This window comes from Tauraco erythrolophus, chromosome 16 (genome assembly GCF_009769465.1).
Source record: "Tauraco erythrolophus isolate bTauEry1 chromosome 16, bTauEry1.pri, whole genome shotgun sequence".
Classification (NCBI taxonomy): Eukaryota; Metazoa; Chordata; class Aves; order Musophagiformes; family Musophagidae; genus Tauraco; species Tauraco erythrolophus.
The window spans coordinates 9,914,368-9,931,124 of record NC_141480.1 but is presented as its reverse complement, the minus strand read 5'-3'; the positions used below and the strand labels follow the sequence as shown (position 1 = coordinate 9,931,124).

The 16,757-nt window shown below is 47.6% G+C and overlaps 1 protein-coding gene across 1 annotated transcript; it reads right to left on the bottom strand.

Annotated features, from left to right (window-relative positions):
* Nucleotides 1–431: 431 nt before the first annotated feature.
* On the bottom strand, nucleotides 432–16,215 carry FAF2 (Fas associated factor family member 2). Its single transcript, XM_086621634.1, has 11 exons — nucleotides 16,135–16,215; nucleotides 8,962–9,030; nucleotides 8,397–8,531; nucleotides 7,630–7,706; nucleotides 6,336–6,474; nucleotides 4,924–5,009; nucleotides 4,755–4,846; nucleotides 3,156–3,333; nucleotides 2,059–2,230; nucleotides 1,692–1,835; nucleotides 432–1,207 (listed from the first exon to the last, which is right to left on the bottom strand). Exons 1-11 carry the CDS (start codon nucleotides 16,195–16,197, stop codon nucleotides 1,025–1,027), a joined length of 1,338 nt encoding a protein of 445 aa, XP_086477760.1. The 5' UTR covers nucleotides 16,198–16,215; the 3' UTR covers nucleotides 432–1,024.
* Nucleotides 16,216–16,757: the final 542 nt, after the last annotated feature.

Here is a 16,757-nt window from a genome sequence, read left to right as displayed (position 1 = left end):
CACCACTCCACAGCCAGGACCAAGCCTCTGGGTGGAAGAAACCAAGGCATGCACCCACCCTTCTCCACACTGCACCTTGCCTGTATTTTTTTTTTTCCCACCTCTAACTTGATCAGGGAGGGCTGGTTCAGTCCTTTGAGCAAAGGAAGGGTTATCTCCCTCCTGCCCAGCCTCACCCCAGAGTTCATGCCACAGGCAGGCAGCACAGCAGCAACACCAGCACTGCCCTCCATCACAATGCACACACCATCTTACACCAACGGCTCTGCTGGCACAGAATTACCAACCCAAGGGCAGAAGCGAATTGTACTCACACTGGTGTGAGCAGTAAATTCCTGCAGAGCCACAGCAACTGGAACCCCCCTCCCTGGTGCTCAGCTGTGGCAGGGGCCCAGGCAGAAAGCATTGGCACAGACATGCTAGAGGCAGAGTTTATTACACTACACAGGCTAAGAACCCTGGGCACAACCCCACACGGGTAAGAATCGAACCAGCTCTTTATCAAAAAGTTAATACTATGGTCAACCCCCATTCTCCTTTGGTCATTACAAAGCAAGAGAAATATTAAAAGAAAGGTATTTATACACAGAGGGAAGCTGAAGAGGTTCCATCCAGCCTCTCCCCCCCACCCCACTCCCAGCACATTCAGGTGCCTGGTCTTCTGGCTGGCAGGAGCAGCAGAGTATCAAATCTTCACAAGATGTCAGGTTGTTGGGGTTTTATTATTATCGTTGTCAATAAAAGCAATAATTACCAAGAGCTGCCATTCCTGTTCCTCCCCAGGAAGGGTGGAGGGGCAACACCAGCTCCCCTCCCTCTCTGCCCTCCAAGTGTAGGGGATGGCTGTGCACACAGGTGTGTGAGGACGTGCACACACTTCCTCTCGCCAGCACACACACACAGCACAGCTGGCACAGGCGATGTGGTCTCTGATCCCTCGTTTGTATGCAGTCTTTTAAAAAAAATATTGTATTATAATAATAATATGAATTTCTCTTTCCATTTTGTGTCTTCTGGAAAAGTGTCAATCGTCCGTGAGGTCCTGCACAAAGAGGACTTCCGTGTGGCTCAGTCCGGCCTCCTGCAGCGTGGGTGGGTTGGGCCACTCCTCTGTAGGGAGGCACGGCAGGACACGGCGAGGGAAGTTGGCCTCAATCTGGAACTTTTCAGGGCTTTCTTTCAAGGAGAACAAGAAGTCATGGATCACCTGGGAAGGAAGCACAGAAATAACTGCCAGCTCAGGGAGCAATGACACAGCCAGGCTGCATCCATGGCACCTCACAGGGGGGAAGGTTACCAATTGGCACCATCACTGAATTGTGGACACAAGACGGCCATTTTCTTAGCTCGCAGGGAACAGGACTTGTCCCACAGTACTTGGGGAGTCCCAACACTGTTTCTGGCTCTTCCTGCACCATTATTTAATAGGGAGCAACAAGAGTCCCAGCTTTTCAGGAGGAGAAAAAAGTTTCTTCTATTTTTCTCTCTAATCTCTCTCTCTCTCTCCTAAGCTGGTGGGACCAGGACCCATGACACCTTCCTTACCCAGGAACAACTCTGCCTGCTGAGCCTCTTGGCAAAGGTCTCCATTTGGCAAAGTCCAACGGAACCAAAGCTTTGCTGAGCCACCTGGAGAATCCCTTGACCCTCCCTTTAACTCTGGAGGACCATCAGCTCTGCCCCAAGCTCACCGTCAATGACTGTGTGAAGTGGAATCGCCGCTCCACTCTGGAATCGTTAGGCAGCTTGAAAATGATCTTAACACTCTCTGGGTCATCAGGATGTGGTTCAGGAGGAAGACATTCAGACTTCCGCTCCTTCTCCTCTTGCAGTGTCTGCAAAGTAAGGAGGGAGCAGGAGCAATGGGCGCACACATCAAACTGGCCTTTCTGCTTGCCCCTTGCAGCACAGCTGCACCAGGAGGCTCAGAGGACACTCAAGCTCCAAGCAAGACAAGCAGCTCCAATTGACAGGAAAGCCCTTCCGCAGGCACTGCTCCCACAAACACAAGCATCCAACAGGGCACAGCAACCTCTCCAGCAGTCAGTTTGCTCTCACCTGTCGCCGCCTCTCCTCTGCTAGTTTTTGCTGCTGCACTTCTTCTTCCTTCTTCTTCTTCCTCTCCCTTTCTTCCTTCTTCTTGCGCTCCTTTTCCTGGTCCGCACGCAAGGATGCCAGATATGCCTCATCCTGCTGCTGCCTCAGAACTTGGGTTTGGTTCCTCTCCTCCCTGCAAATGTGAGCAGGGAGCAGTCAGGGCTAGCAGGCCCTGAAGTGAAGGCATGGCAGGCTGAGGGCAGACTTGAGGGTGCAGGGACAGCCTCGGAACTCATAGGAGTGCACACATCAGGCAATGCCTCATTTTGAGCACCATGAGCTTCTAAAGCCGAGTCTCCACAGTCCCTAGCACATGACCTGTTCCCTGGGTTGAGTGGAAATTAATGGAACACAAAGACTTCTCACCCGCTGCAGCCTGACAGCATGGACAGACAGCACAAAAGCAGTGCCCAGGATTTCTGCCTTGTACTTGAGACTCTTTACGCTTTTATCTCCTTCAGGTAATTCCTTGCACATTTCAGAAACCAGAGGCCATCAAAACGTGTTCCTGGGTCCCCTACAGAGACCATGGGCCAGAGGAGGGGCAAAGAAGACCAGAAGGTGGCATCCTGCTTCAGACACAGCCTGCAAATCCCTACAGAGTTACCAGGGATCAGAGCTTGTGCTTGCAAGGCACAACCAGAAACAGTCCGAATTCAGGACAGCCAGCCCCCGCAGCAGCACTCGCTCACCAGCTGCCTGTGGATGCCAGCTCTCCTCCTGCCTGCAATGCCTTTGCTCCCACTTGCCATTATCCAAGCTTTACCTGCAAAGCTCCAGCTGCTACAGGTGTGCTCCAACTGTGGAAAACAGTAGAGCACTCACACCCACCTTTCAGTAGCAGGCCTGCATGGGTAACACATCCAGCTCCTTGGCTACAGGGTAGCCTGAATTTATGGACCAATGATCCCACTGGGAAGAGGAGAGCCCATGGGCTACATTACAAAACAGGAGATGCTGAGCTACCTGCCTACATATGGTGTCTAGAGGGAGGCAGAGGGCGGAGCATAGCCCACCTCCACAAGGTCTGCAGTACTGGAGCTCAGGTCCCATCATACCTTTCCAGGCGTTCAGACACCAGATACGTCTGGTTGGCATCCATGATAAACATCAATTGATTAATGAGGTCATCAGCCTGGATGAGGCCTTCTAGCCGTCCAACTACTGTCATTCTGCGATCCTTCAGCATAATCACGGCCAGGAATGGGTACGTGTTCTCTCGCAGAGCCTGGGAGACTGGGAAACAGGCACAAATATCACCTTAACTGCACCATCCAGAAGGGTCAGCAAGGGGTACAGCACAATGCTTTCCATCACCAAGGGCCTTGGAAAGCAGCTTCCACAGCCACTATTCTCTTCCAAGGCAGAAAAGGCCTCAGGCTCCATTTTGTCAAACTGAACCCAACAAATTTGCAAAGGGAGGAAGGGGGTGGGAGCATAGAGACTGAGGGGAAAAAAATAAACAAGCTTTCAAGTAATCAAAAAGGTTCTTTAATTCAAGCAGGAAGCAAATTGCTCTGAATATCCATTCAGAATAGGAAAAAAAAAAGCCCTGAGTTTAAATTGCTGGAAGAGAAACACAGGTAAAGCACAAGGAAACACTTGCTAAGACAAAACACATGCTAAGGATGGCTGGGCTCTGGAAGATACTGTCATAGGGAAGATGGCAGAGTGTCCATCCTGGACATTTCTGAAGAAAATTAGGTTGTTTCTGCCAGAGGCAGGGAACGGAGCAGATCAGGGGCTTTTAAGTTACTATTCACCTATGGCTGCTGATCACCTCCTCAAAACATGCATGGCACATGACACAACTCAGAGCCATCATTACCCATGAAGCCTTTCAAACTAAATCAGAGCACCTTGTGGATTAAATAAAAGGCCACGATCCCTTCCAGCTCTGCTTTCTAGGCTGTGACTCCAAGGCATTGCAGCAGTGAAAGAACAGTAAGTAAAAGAACATCTCCTTAGAAAGCCACTCTTTCAAGGTGTTGATAGCTGGTAGCTATGAAGCCAAGAATGACTCAGATTTAGCACCAGAACTCCTGGCCTCTCCTGCCATGAAACAGGGAGGGTCAGAAGCAACACAGGAAGCATGAACAGAACTTTGGGAAAAGGTTCCCTACCAACATGCTGGCAGGCCAGGTACCAACAGCTCTGGAGAGACAGTACTTAAAAGGACCTCACTGTGGACTTTTGAGGAGACAGAGAGACTGGGTGTGGAATGAAGATTAGTGTCTCAGGGAAAGAATGCACCTAACAAGTCACTCCTGGCCTCAGGCGTAATATGAACCAGTGTTAAGTGCACAGCTAGTTAGATACTTGTTTCTGCACTCAGTTTAATCCTCAGCACACACCCACCAACTCCCATTAACTAGGCACTGAAAGCAGCTTGAATGCCCACAGCAAAAAGCACGCAACTAGGACTGCACAGAAACCTAAGAAACAGTGGAGCTTAAGAGCAGAAGGCATTGCCCTGGCATCAAAACAGGTCCTCTGAGATATCACATGGAAACCAACTCATATTTCCCCACGCAATCCTGAAATCTCTTGTCTGCTTGCACAAAAACCAACAGTGTGTTTCACAAATTTCTCAAAGAGCATTTGGCTTGTTCCAGAGACAAGAGGGGACAGCTAAAGCCCAGGAGAGACACACTTACCTCTGTATCCCTCTGGTTTATTGGTTGAGCAAGCCCAGAAGAGCATTCTAGTGTTTATGAGGGTGATCACCTCAGGTACGCACAGTGTATTGCTAGGGGACAAGAAGAGATCATGTGAATGAAGCTGCATTTAAAGCACAAAGATAATTATTGTGAAAACTCTACCTACCGGCAGAATTCATCTGTGTCTTGGTGGTCATCTCCATGAAGATAAACCAACAGGAAGCGCAGCTCCCGCTTGGCATCGTTCAGTGCCTTGGCATAAGAACAGAGGAGGTAATTACAAGGTGTCTAGGCAAGGGGGAAAGCAACACCCGCGAGACTTGTGCGGCGCAGCTCAGCAACACCTACCCAGGCCATTGCTCTGCCACCACCACGGCTTTAATGAAGCAGCCGTGGAGGAAGAACCTGTCAGACTTTCTGACTAAATCCACAGGGCTACAATGGTGTTTTCTCACACTCCTTTCAGGATGTGTCTTTGGAGAACACTGAACTCGGAGCAAAGCCAGGCAGGCAACTGCATGGATTGACACCCCCCACCAGACGCAGCTGGAAGTGAAGAGCCCTCCCTTCATCCCTCAGACTCACAGCAGACAAGGCCAAGCTTTCCACCCTAGCCTGTACAGGACACAATCTTCAGATCACTTCAAAGGAAAACACCACTAAAAGATAACTCAACAATGCTGCAGGTCCCAACAAAACAAAAAAAAAACCCAAAAAACCAGCAACCCCCCCTCGTTTTACATCTGCAGTCTCTGGATTCCACCCACCCAAGAGCATTTCTTAACAAGACCACAGGATAGGCGCACAATAGGCTCCCTGTTTTACTGGCACGGAGTTTTGGGTAGCCTAACCAGTCCGTGGTTATTTAAGTCTGGATTCCAGGCAAGATAGAGGGGCCAAGAATAGCTGCAGAGGCGGCAAGCTCCATGGCTGTGCAGCGTGGAACAAATACAGACTCCACATTCTTCTCTGGCACTAGGGAAGCAGTGCTGATCCAGCTGTCTGCTGGGATGCACTGCAGGAGGCCCTTCCCTTGGCTAGGCTGAGAGCAGCTGCAGAAGAGGCAGTATCCATTGGGACGTCCCTCTTCTAGAGAGCACCATCAACCCAGATGCAACATATGGAACTCTCGTGTCCCATCATTTCTTCAGGGGCTTCCTCTCTCAGTTTTGAGGTCCTGCACCAAGTTCTGGCATTGTATTATAATACAAGCCCAGGCAGTCAACCCCAATTTGGTGAACAGAAGGGACAGACTCTGGCACCTCACATCAGTTTATTAAAAAAAAGGCGGCATTACAAAGAGAATAGCTGTTGGCTACAGAGCCATACTGACGGTCGAGGAACAGTCAGAACAGCTTTGCTTTCCAACTTTGCAGGCTTGGCATTATCAAGCCTGGCAGACCCTGGTTTTCCAATAACTTGTTCACTAGTTATCTCCATCACCCTGTTAGAGAGTTTGGGGACAAACACCAGGCTTTCCAATGAAAAGCAATTTTGCCATGTAGGCCCTGACACCATCTGGCAAAATCCCCACTCTACTTTGTCCCCAGGATCTATGCACCAACATGTGACACTGACCTGGCTGTAAGTTCCCTGGTAGAAGACAGGGTGTATCCTCCCATATTTTTCCTCAAACATATGAATAAACGAAACAATGTCACCCACTGGGTCAGTGACCCGACTACGAGGATCAGGGCGTATAAAACGCAGAGCAAACCTAGGAAGGAAGCAAAGGACACTGGAAATTCAGCTTACTGACTTTCTGAAGAACAGGTTTTCTTTTCCACAGACAGTCGCTGGTATTCATAAGGAGGAAAGAAGTCACAGCTGAGACCCCTGAAGAACATTTATAACCACAACCTAAACTGCCACCTGTTCCAAACTGATATCATTGCTACAGAAACCCCCCAGTCAAATATTATCTCACACCAGACACCAGCAAGTATCTGAATTCTGGGTGATTAACAGTTTTGACTTCCTCTGAAGCATCATGCATCAGCCACACCAACAGTGTGAGGTTTGAGGAGTTTAGTCAAAGACAGGCTGTTAAAAGCTACACAGTTTTGTCCAGATAACTTTGAAGACTGCATTTCTGCTATTCCAAGACTAACAATTCCAGAGTGCAAAGAGCTGCAGAAAGAGAACGTTACACTAGGAGTCCAATGAAGACAGAAGAAACAGTCATTCCTCAAAGGATCAAAAAGCTTAACTGCAAGGCAGATATTGATGTTGTTTAGTTCTATTGATGCGTAGGAGTTACGCTGAACTTTGGAAAAGTCTTTAAGGGGAAAAAATGTAACACAACAGGGGAAACTGCCAAAACAATGCAGACTGCAGAACTGCTGGGTATTTATCACCTTTCAACATTCCCTTTTCCTCTAGCAAAGCTGTAAGGAGGCAAGACAAACTCACCCATAAAGGGAAAAGAGGCAACAGACACCAAAGGGGAAAAAGCAGAGGTGTTTACAGTTCCGATTTTGCCAAGTAACATCCAGGGATTAGGGCAGGTTAACCTGCAGCTCAGTCCAATGCGACATGATCCTGATCAAGTTGTTTGTCCAAGAATATCAGACAGTCTGACACTGCTTTGCATCCCCTTTGTGTGGCACTCAGACTGTAAAGCCACACGGAGTTAGAGCTCCAATTAAACGTTTCATTTACAGAGCTGCAAGATGCTTTTTCTCTGCAAAAAGATTAGTTTCTTACTAAACAGTGCAGGAACTTCACAAGGCTACAGATAAAGCCAGTTGAGCAAATAAATGGAAAATCTGCCATTAGACTTAGAGATCCAAGTGACAGAGGTACAGCCAAATCCAAGCCAGAGTGTGCCTTGATGCAGTGAATACATGAGTCAGCACAAAAAAGCACTTACCTAAATATATCAAGTAATGTGTAATAGGTAAATCGGAATGGAAGCATTATGAAGTAGTAACCCCATCCTAACAAGCCCTGCAATTACAAACAAAGAATTAGAATGGTCTCCACCCCAGGACCGGGCCTGCTAAAGCAAAGTGTCCACAAGCATCAAGCACACATGGGAGTATCGGTGCTCTAACCACTGCAAAAAGCTCAGCAATATTTCATGGCTTTGAACATGAAAAATCAAATTTCAGTGACCAACACGTTTCATTCAGAATTCAACAGGACCCGTCCGAAAGCCGGCATCTCTGACTACTCAAGCAGCAATGGTTTTGCTCTACGTTAATTTTCTGAACCGTGCAAAGGGATTAACAGCATTGAGTCTCACAGGTGCTCATGCAAATTTGTTTGCAAAACATTAATGCAAATAATTGATACTGTATTCAAGTTCATATACATTTTAGGGGGGGTATTACTCTGTCCTAAGGAGGGGACAGTCCTTTGTTCCAACTGAACTGACCAAAAAGCTTTACTACACCTCAGCAAGACATTCTATGACACAGAGACAGTTGTCTCATACTGTGAATCACACCATGGACAAAATTTCCACAGCAGTAACAGAAGCTGAAGGAATAGCTCTACATTTTGTTTTCAGAAGATAACATTTAGAAAGGAGGTAACAGCATACAAAGAAAACAATTCCTTTCCCTGCTTGCAAGTTCTGTTGTTTACAAAAACTCCCCCAAGAAGCAGGACAAAATCTACTGCAAGATAACTTGCCCTTGGCTGCGGCCTTGAGACAACGTAGCTGTAGATCCTGTGGTCGGCTGTATTGACCTGCAACGGCCGCGACGGAGGAGGATTGAAGACACTTGGGACACCCTCTTGCTCATTCAGTCGGTCCTGTACAGCTGCCTTTGACACAAGAAGCAGCAAAGGGAGGTTTCAGACATTTAAGGCAGGCAGAGAATTTTTTTTATATATTTATTGGGACACTGACAGTAGGTATTATTTGTCCACAGTCCCAGAGCACTGGATAAGCACAACTCATTACGAACCGTAACCACCAAGACTTTTCTGTACATAAATACCGTGGCAGCCTGCACACACACACTAGGAGGTTACACAGTGTGCCGGTCCAGCGATTGTTCACAGCCGTTACTACTCTGCTGTGTACTTCTGAAACGAGCTCTATAGATGTGTCAAGATACCGTTAGAAAGAGCTACTAGTGTAAATTCAGAGGTTGACAGACTAAATCTTACTGGTAGGGCCCCCACTCCCTGCAGAGTACTCTGTTTAATCCAGTCGCTTGGGAACAGCTACGAATCTTATTTGCAGTGGTACCTCTATGTTCCAGTTGTGCTGCTCCAGCGTGTGACGACATTGGTCCATGGACTCTATGCCAGTCAAGTCCTAAAGAAGGAGAATACAAGCAGATGAGTGACAGGGAAGTGCTGTATTTTTACTGTTCTCTGCAACACATGAGCACAGACAGCAGTTACCGCAACACACTGCCACAATACTCTTTTTTTAAAGCACTCTGCTCTCAGTTTAAGAGCAGAGCAACCTGAGCCAACCCAAATCCGTAAACACACGGGTGGCCTCAAACAGGCCTTTGCACTCTTCCAGCATTCGCCAATTCTCAGCAGTGCCCAGGGTCCATTACTGCAACTACACTCAGCCCAGTCAAGGGTCTAACAATGTTGCCCACAAGTTTCACTCTGGAAGGATATGCCAGGCCAATGTCCTTGAACATTACCTTAAACCATCAACTTAAGACAGGCAAAACATTTCTGAAGACCCAAGATGATCACTACTTCACCCACTGCAAGCATAAACAGAGACTAAACCCAAAACAAGCCAGGCACTAATGAAGGTAGTGTTTTCCAGCATCATGGGGGTATTCTATAGTTAAAAAAATATCATCTAGTCCAACACAGAGAGGACCTGAAACAGAAAACAGTCCAAGCACACTAGCCGACCTCAAAGCCACTGAGCTCTCACATCAATGTTTGAGAAGGTGTATTTTAACCCCATACCAATCATAACTTCTGCCCAAGAGATCAAACAACAGGATTTGTTATTACAGGAAGCCATGGCAGCATCTCTTGAATGGAGGCGAATCTTCCCCGAAGTGAACACCCCTGTCACTACCCAGCACAAACATCCCTCCCCGCACCGCTTGCTGCAAGGTGCTCAGACATGTCAGGGTTAATTACCACAATTATTGCCACAGAGCCAAAGGACACACTTTCACAGGAAAGCGTAAAGCCACAAATGTGCTGCTGCTACCCTTTTAACAAGCAGCCAGTGGAGGATCATGACAGGTGACACCATTAACACTGGCAATTTTAAAGGAAACTACTGTTATTTTAAAATTAAAAGGAGTAAAAAGGGTTTTTTTTATAACTGGGCTACAGAAAGCTAAGAAAACGGTTATGCCTTCAGAAACAATTATTTAGGTCGGATACATGACAGCAGAAGCAATGACAATAATTGTCACAAGTACTGTAACGAATTATACAAAAACGTGCTGGTGATATACAGAGATTCTTGAAATACGATAGTTTCTTCAGCAAGGTCGTTCTTGGCAAGAAAACTCCACAAATTCTTCATGCTTCATATTATCACCTGGTGGATTTCTCTCCAGACACCTCCCTGGGCAGCTGGTGTAACACTACAGAAGATGCACATCCCTGGCGGCTCAGGGATGAGCTGAGAAGTGAAACAGGCTGCTCTCCCACTGGGCTGCTACCTGCTGTGACAGGTGGAGCTTGATGACCTACAGAGGCTGAGAACTGAGCTCCACGAGAGCCTTGCCTGTCCTCTGCCTGCCAGTTCCATGCACTGAGATGTCAGCCACGCAGGAGTTGGGCAAAGAGCAGGGAACTTCTGCTCCCTGTGTCTGTCACGCAGCAGAGCACAGCTTTTCCGCAGGAGGCAGCCCATCATGATTGCTAACACAGAGCAGCAACTTGATATAAATCCTTGTGCGCGGTTTCCATTACACCTTGTGATCCAATCCATTGTCAGCAATCCCATTTAATTCTGCTTATCTCCCCCATTTCTTGCTTGATTCAAAAAACCCTGAGGCAGTCTTGACAAGCTGACCGTTTAAGAATCCACTGATCTGTTTTTTTTTTTTTTACTGAAGAAGGATGGTGCATCTGCTCCCTTCCCTACCCTCCTTCACGCATTCCACATGATATTTCCACCTCAGACACTGTGGACAAATGTCCTATTAAATCTCTGGGGTCAGCTCAAACTTTCGAGCATTTCTTGGCTTTTCTCATGAAGTCTCCACAGATCTCTGACCTTCTCTCCAATCTACTGGGCAAAAATAACTTCATTCTGCTGTACAGAATCAGACTGTTCAAAGCGTTGCTGACATCAACTACGTGATTGCAGCTGCTCAGAAAAAAGCACTTTGAGTCACCGCCCAGTGGTATATAAATACTTACTAAAAAGTAAGTCTGCAGCAAGCCTTGCAATGGAGCACTACAGAAGTGAACTTGATAGAAGAAGTGAAGCTCAGTGAACTCAGCTGTTGCTGTCAGAATACCTTCATTTATCACCCAGCTTCATGATTTAGTGTTTCGGTTTAACTCTATTTCTTTAAAGATGTGCTTCACTGAGTAAAATTTAGGTTTTGTATTCTGAATTTTTACTCCGCACTCCTACAGGAGGCACTTCATTGTCCTTTTAGGAGGACATTTTAAAAGGCACCTGCAATTTACTCAACTATTTGATTTTACAATGGAGTCACAATGTGTATATTTCAAAGCCTTGAAAGTCTTTTCATCACCATTCATTAACACCCTGGAAATTCTGCTGGTGTTTGCAAAATTCACAAGATTGAGAAACTCATACACACCTTTGTCTCTAAACACCTGGATTATCACTCAGCAGTAGTAACAGGGCTTCACAACTGAACATTCCCTCCTTTTTAAATTATGCAAAACGCTTTAGCAGTTTCAGGTCAGAAAGCAGCACCAAAGTAACAGCCAGGCAGAACTATGGACAAGCATGGAATGAGCACTGGATCACTGCAGCACTTGGAAGACCTACTGAGCTCCACGGAGACGAACTACAGGCTGGCTGCCTTCACCCCTTCCCAATCACCATTACAGCAACGGGCACACTGCTGGTCAGATCTCAGTCCTCCGCAACAGCACTTCTCCGTGGAGGTGAACCCACTTTTTTCTTAGCGTCTTTGTACAGTTGCCCTCAACAAGAAGCAGAGCTGACAAAACCACCCCAGCAGCACCATGCCTAGAACCCCCCCATCTCTTCTGATCAGTGAAGCTGCACGATTAAACATTGCAGGAAAAAGAAGTTGCCTGTATAAAGGCAGCTTTTAAAACTGAACACCTTTTTGAACGTTATTTTGACATGCTCCATCAGACAGACACACTACAGCTCTGGGATGTTCTGGAAGACACATTCAGGTTCAGAACGACTTGCACTCAGTGTAAAGAACTGCAGGAAGACAGTTCAACTGTCAGTTTAGACAATGCTTGCTGGTAAACAGAGATACTGCTCTTTATCACTCCCAACGACCATTTATACTGTCATCTCAGTACCTTCTACAGCCACTACCTCACCTTAGTCACAAAAACAGATTAACAACTTGAAACACCACATCATCTCCACTGCACCACTCAACAGCGTTTCTGGTGAATCTCGTAGCCAGCTGCAAACTGCTTTATTCACACACCAGGAAAATGTGTGCGTTCCTAGTACAGTTAAGGCTAAGAGAACTAACAGTATCTTCAAGTCAGTCACTAACTGCTAGTTTCCTACCCACTTTAGTCTCTCATTAGCTGCCTCAAAGAGCATACATCTTATATAGACATAGTAAGTAATAAAAAGATAAGGCACCCCGTAGTTAAAATTAATCCCATTAAACTAGCACCCTCAAACCTTCAATAAATGTAGATCCAAGCTCACGACAGTGGGTAATATTTAGAAAACAAAATATTAAGTACCACAAATACCAGGAAAGTTCAACACTGCGTTCTCAAACAACACTCAAAGCAGAGTGACATCCTAAAACACACTGAAGCTGCTGCTGGAGATAATTATTTGCATCTCTCACCTTTGAGACTGCTCAGAATGCTAAAATCTTCTCAGCACTGAAGTAGTGGAAAGTGCAATTCCAAGCTTCAAAGGCAGAAGGAACATCCCTGAGCAGACAAAAGTTGTAAACTGGACTTACAAAACCGTTTCCTCTGCAGATATACTTGTATGTTGAAACACAGCGTAAGAGATGCAAATCCACAGGACTGTAACTGGCACTGCTCTTAATTCCCAACCCACTGCCAAATTCCAGAGAATTATGTTTCCAACAGTAAAGAGCATCTGACTTCAGGCAGCAAAAAAGCTTTCACTAAGAGAGTTTCTCTTTGCATGTTACAGCAAATGCCTTCATGAGGGTTTTGATTGATACATAATACACTGAGTAGGAAAGATCCTGGAGTTTCTTGCTTTCCTCCTTCCTCTTTAAATCAGAAATGTTTTCAGTCCTGAGCGTTTTGTTTTCTCTAGCTGAAATTAGAGAAGCGCTAACTTTTTCCTTTGCAAATAACACTCCATTACATTAGCATATTATAACAGTGGACATCAGCCCAAGCCTAATGGGCACAGATCAATAACAAGATCCTACAAAAGCTGCTCTGCTGTTTCTGCCATCTCCTAAATGGAACTCTATCTCCATAGCTTAAGCTGTTCACATCAAGTTTCCCTCTACAGATGTCAAAACCGCCAAGTCTTGATAGATGAAAAATTTAGATGCTTTTATTTCTTTACATCAGTAGCCAACGCTTCGGCAGTAAATGGGAGGCTGAAAGCACGCAAGAGTGCTTTCATTTCAAGTTTATCCCAATTATCTCTCCATATTGATACTTTTCTTTTTATGCCATTAACCTGCCACAGCAGGGTGGCAGACAACTGCCCTGTTCCAGCCCTGTCGGTGGCGAGAGAGCTGCTGCATTCACCATGCTGCCAGCAGAGCTGTTTGTAAGAGCACTACCAAAACACATCATGCAAGCATTAGTGGAATTAACGCAAAGCACGTATTTAAACTGTATCTCCAACAGCTTGGGCCACAAACAGGACAGCAGACATTCACCTCTAACTTTGAAGGAGCAATTTCCAGCAGAAGTAGGATAAATAGCACATCTTCACCCAGAACAGCTGTTTGCCAGGTGAATGGCAGTCCACAGCTCTTGCTCAATGCTTCCCTTGTGACTCTCTACTTAACTGTAACGCTACTGAGGGCCTTCTGCTGTTGTTTACCTCATCTTTGTTATCCCCATTCCCTCCTTTTGTAGTCCACTCTGGCTTTATTCACATTGCAGTGGCTTGCTGCCTTCCATGTAGTACAACGCTCTGCCACCACAGAGTATTGTACAAATTACTTACGATGGTACATCACAATGGAAGCGTGAAGACATCTGTGAAAACATTTAAAAGTTCCCTGCGAAGACTGTGGGAATCCCTGAAGGGTTTACACGCAACTGTAGCAGTGTTTTGCAGCAACAGCAATGTACAAGTGATTTTAGTGAGACTTAGCCATCCTCTCCAAACAGCAAAAACGCTATTTAACAGAGCACAGCTAAAGGAACAAGAAAAGAGTCTTTTCCAGGTGGACTGATTTACTCTCTCTCATTTCAGCCAGGTGTGAAGTACCAAAGGAGAAGGACTCACCAGTGAAGTCTGTCAGTGGCTCAGGCCTAGTGAAAAACTAATCCCATATACCCCAGGGGACTGAAGAATGAGAAGATCCTGGTACTGAAGCATTCTGGACTACAGCTTTCACATCAAGATCTGGACAGTAGCTGTCTAACTGAAAAAATTTCTCCCCTTTATAATCTAAAGGGCAATTTCCCTCCACTTCAAACTAGGGATCAACAGGAAGCTGGACTAAAACCTGAATCCCTCCTTCTGACTCCTGCTCCTTCCCCTCCAGCCCCATGTTGCCACCCATGGCAACACCAGGTAGCATTAGGAAACAGGATTCTTTAGTTTCACAGCTGCCCACAGGGTTTCGAAAATAGTAACAGGGACATTGATGAGTGCAGCTGGCCCTATCTGTCCCGATTCAGTAGATTAATAAGTACTAAGATATCTTACAGCAAGAGAATGAGAGCTGGAGGACAGCTTTTGCACATATTTATGCAGCATAAGACAATGGCTTAAACTTCATACACTCAGCAGAGAAACGGTAGCACTGGGAAGGCAACTGTTAACATTGTGCTGCCTCCGTTGTCTGTAGGTTACGATTGCCCAACCGGCTTAATTTGCAGTGAAGATTTAATGGGATACCTGTACAAAAAGTTTCCCTGTAGCTATAGTCATGGAGAAGCACTGCAGTACATTAATTACTTCAGGAGGTTCTTGAATTCCCCCAGCTCAGAGGTAAAGGCTTGGCAAATATCTGTCTGGAATGATAAGGAACACCTGCACCTATCTCAGCCATGGAAAGCAGGGCTGGACACCCCTGAAGTCCTTTTTAAGCCCTATAATGTTACAGTTACATCACATGAAAAAACACAAAGCACAGTCTTAAAAAATGAATATGAAGCAACAAAATCAGACAAGACACTCTTGAAATAAAATATTGTATTTGTAAAAGAATTCTGCAATCCAAGGAACACACAATGCCCTGCAATTCAGAAACAATCTCAAAACACCTGAAGATAATTTTCATTGGCCAGCACATTTAATCACTTTTCACTGAGCAACCCTAAGTATTTCAACTCCACAGCACTGTTTTCTCCCCAACAAACCACATCTGCAGATTGCTTTTTTTTTGTTTAATTATTCAGCTGCTGCACAGCCCCAGGGCCCTGGTAAACAAAAGGTTAAGTGACCCAGCCCATGCTATACAGCGAGATTAGATCATTACAGTCCCCAGTCGCCTCCCCCCAGTAGGCATTACCAAACAGCAAGGGTTAGAAACAATTCTCTGAGACACCACATTCCACAGAAACCCACTGGCTAACGCTCCCAAGACGCCAGGAAACGCTCTCCCATTCACCGCTAATGGCAACACAAGGAATTTTTCAGACTACCTCATTAAAATGGCCAGGATTTGCCGAGGAGTCTTTTCCGTCGCAAGGTACTGAGGTTTACTCAGCAGTCACTTCCTTCCTGCACAATTAGCGATGGTAGAACACCATTCCTAACGAAACGCTCGGAGCACGTACAGCACCAGCCGGCCCTCACCGAGGCCCCGGGCCGGCAAAGCCCGAGCCCCACACAGGGCTGCACTCGCCTCCGCGGGGAGCACCCTACTCCCGCCAGGACCGGGACCACAGGACCCTCTCATTTCGCCCCCTACTCAGGGCAAGCCGACACCCCGCGCCGCCCAGCCCGTTCCAGGCGAGGCCTACTCCGGCTCTCCATGAGCCCGGTGCCCCTCGGCCCGGCAGGACCGCTGCACCGGCGGGGCAGGCCCGGCCCAGCCCGTTCCGTGCCCGCGCGCCGCCTCCTCCGCTCGCCTCGACGCAGCACCTGGAACTGCAGCAGCTTCTCGGTCTGCTCCGCCGTCAGCTCCCGCTCCTCAGGCGCCGCCATTTTGCCGCCGCCTCTGACCCGCCGCTCCGTCACTCTCCGGAACTGACGTCTGCCACCTGCACTTCCGCCCCGGCCTAAGGGCGCGCGCGCGCAAGGCGCCACTGCGCAGCCAATGGCCGTTTATCGGCCTCTACCGGAAATGCTCCGGAGAGAGCCGAGGCGCTCCCGGGCCTGTCCGGAAATGCCCGAGTCTCGCCAACGGGGCTTGTGGCCCTCGGGTTGTTCCCGGCGGGCGCACGAAGAGTTGCCAAGTGTGCCGAAAGCCGCTCGGGCCTTTCCGGAGCCAGCCGGGGTGGGGGTGGCTGCCTTGGGCTGTGGGAGCACGTCCCACGAGTAGGGCCTGGCTCCCGGGCGGGCCGCGGGCCACGGGCCAGAGCTTCTCGGGAGCGGGACGGGCTGCCTGTCACCAGGGCGCCCTGTCGGCCACCGGGTGCGTCCTGCCCGTCCCGGGCACCTCCCGTCCCGCCGGGCCGCCCTTCTACCAGCGCCGCCTCCGCCCAAGATGGCGGCCGTGGCGGGCGCCAGTCAAGATGGTGGCTCTGAGGGGCCGCCCGCTCCTA

Excerpts from the sequence above, each read along its gene's own strand:
- FAF2 (XM_086621634.1), bottom strand. The coding sequence starts at position 16,197 with ATGGCGGCGCCTGAGGAGCGGGAGCTGACGGCGGAGCAGACCGAGAAG. Across the intron at positions 9,031-16,134 it reads AGAAGCTGCTGCAGTTCCAG|GACTTGACTGGCATAGAGTC; the intron begins GTGCTGCGTCGA and ends CTCCTTCTTTAG. Across the intron at positions 6,475-7,629 it reads ACATTACTTGATATATTTAG|GTTTGCTCTGCGTTTTATAC; the intron begins GTAAGTGCTTTT and ends CTTCCTTCCTAG.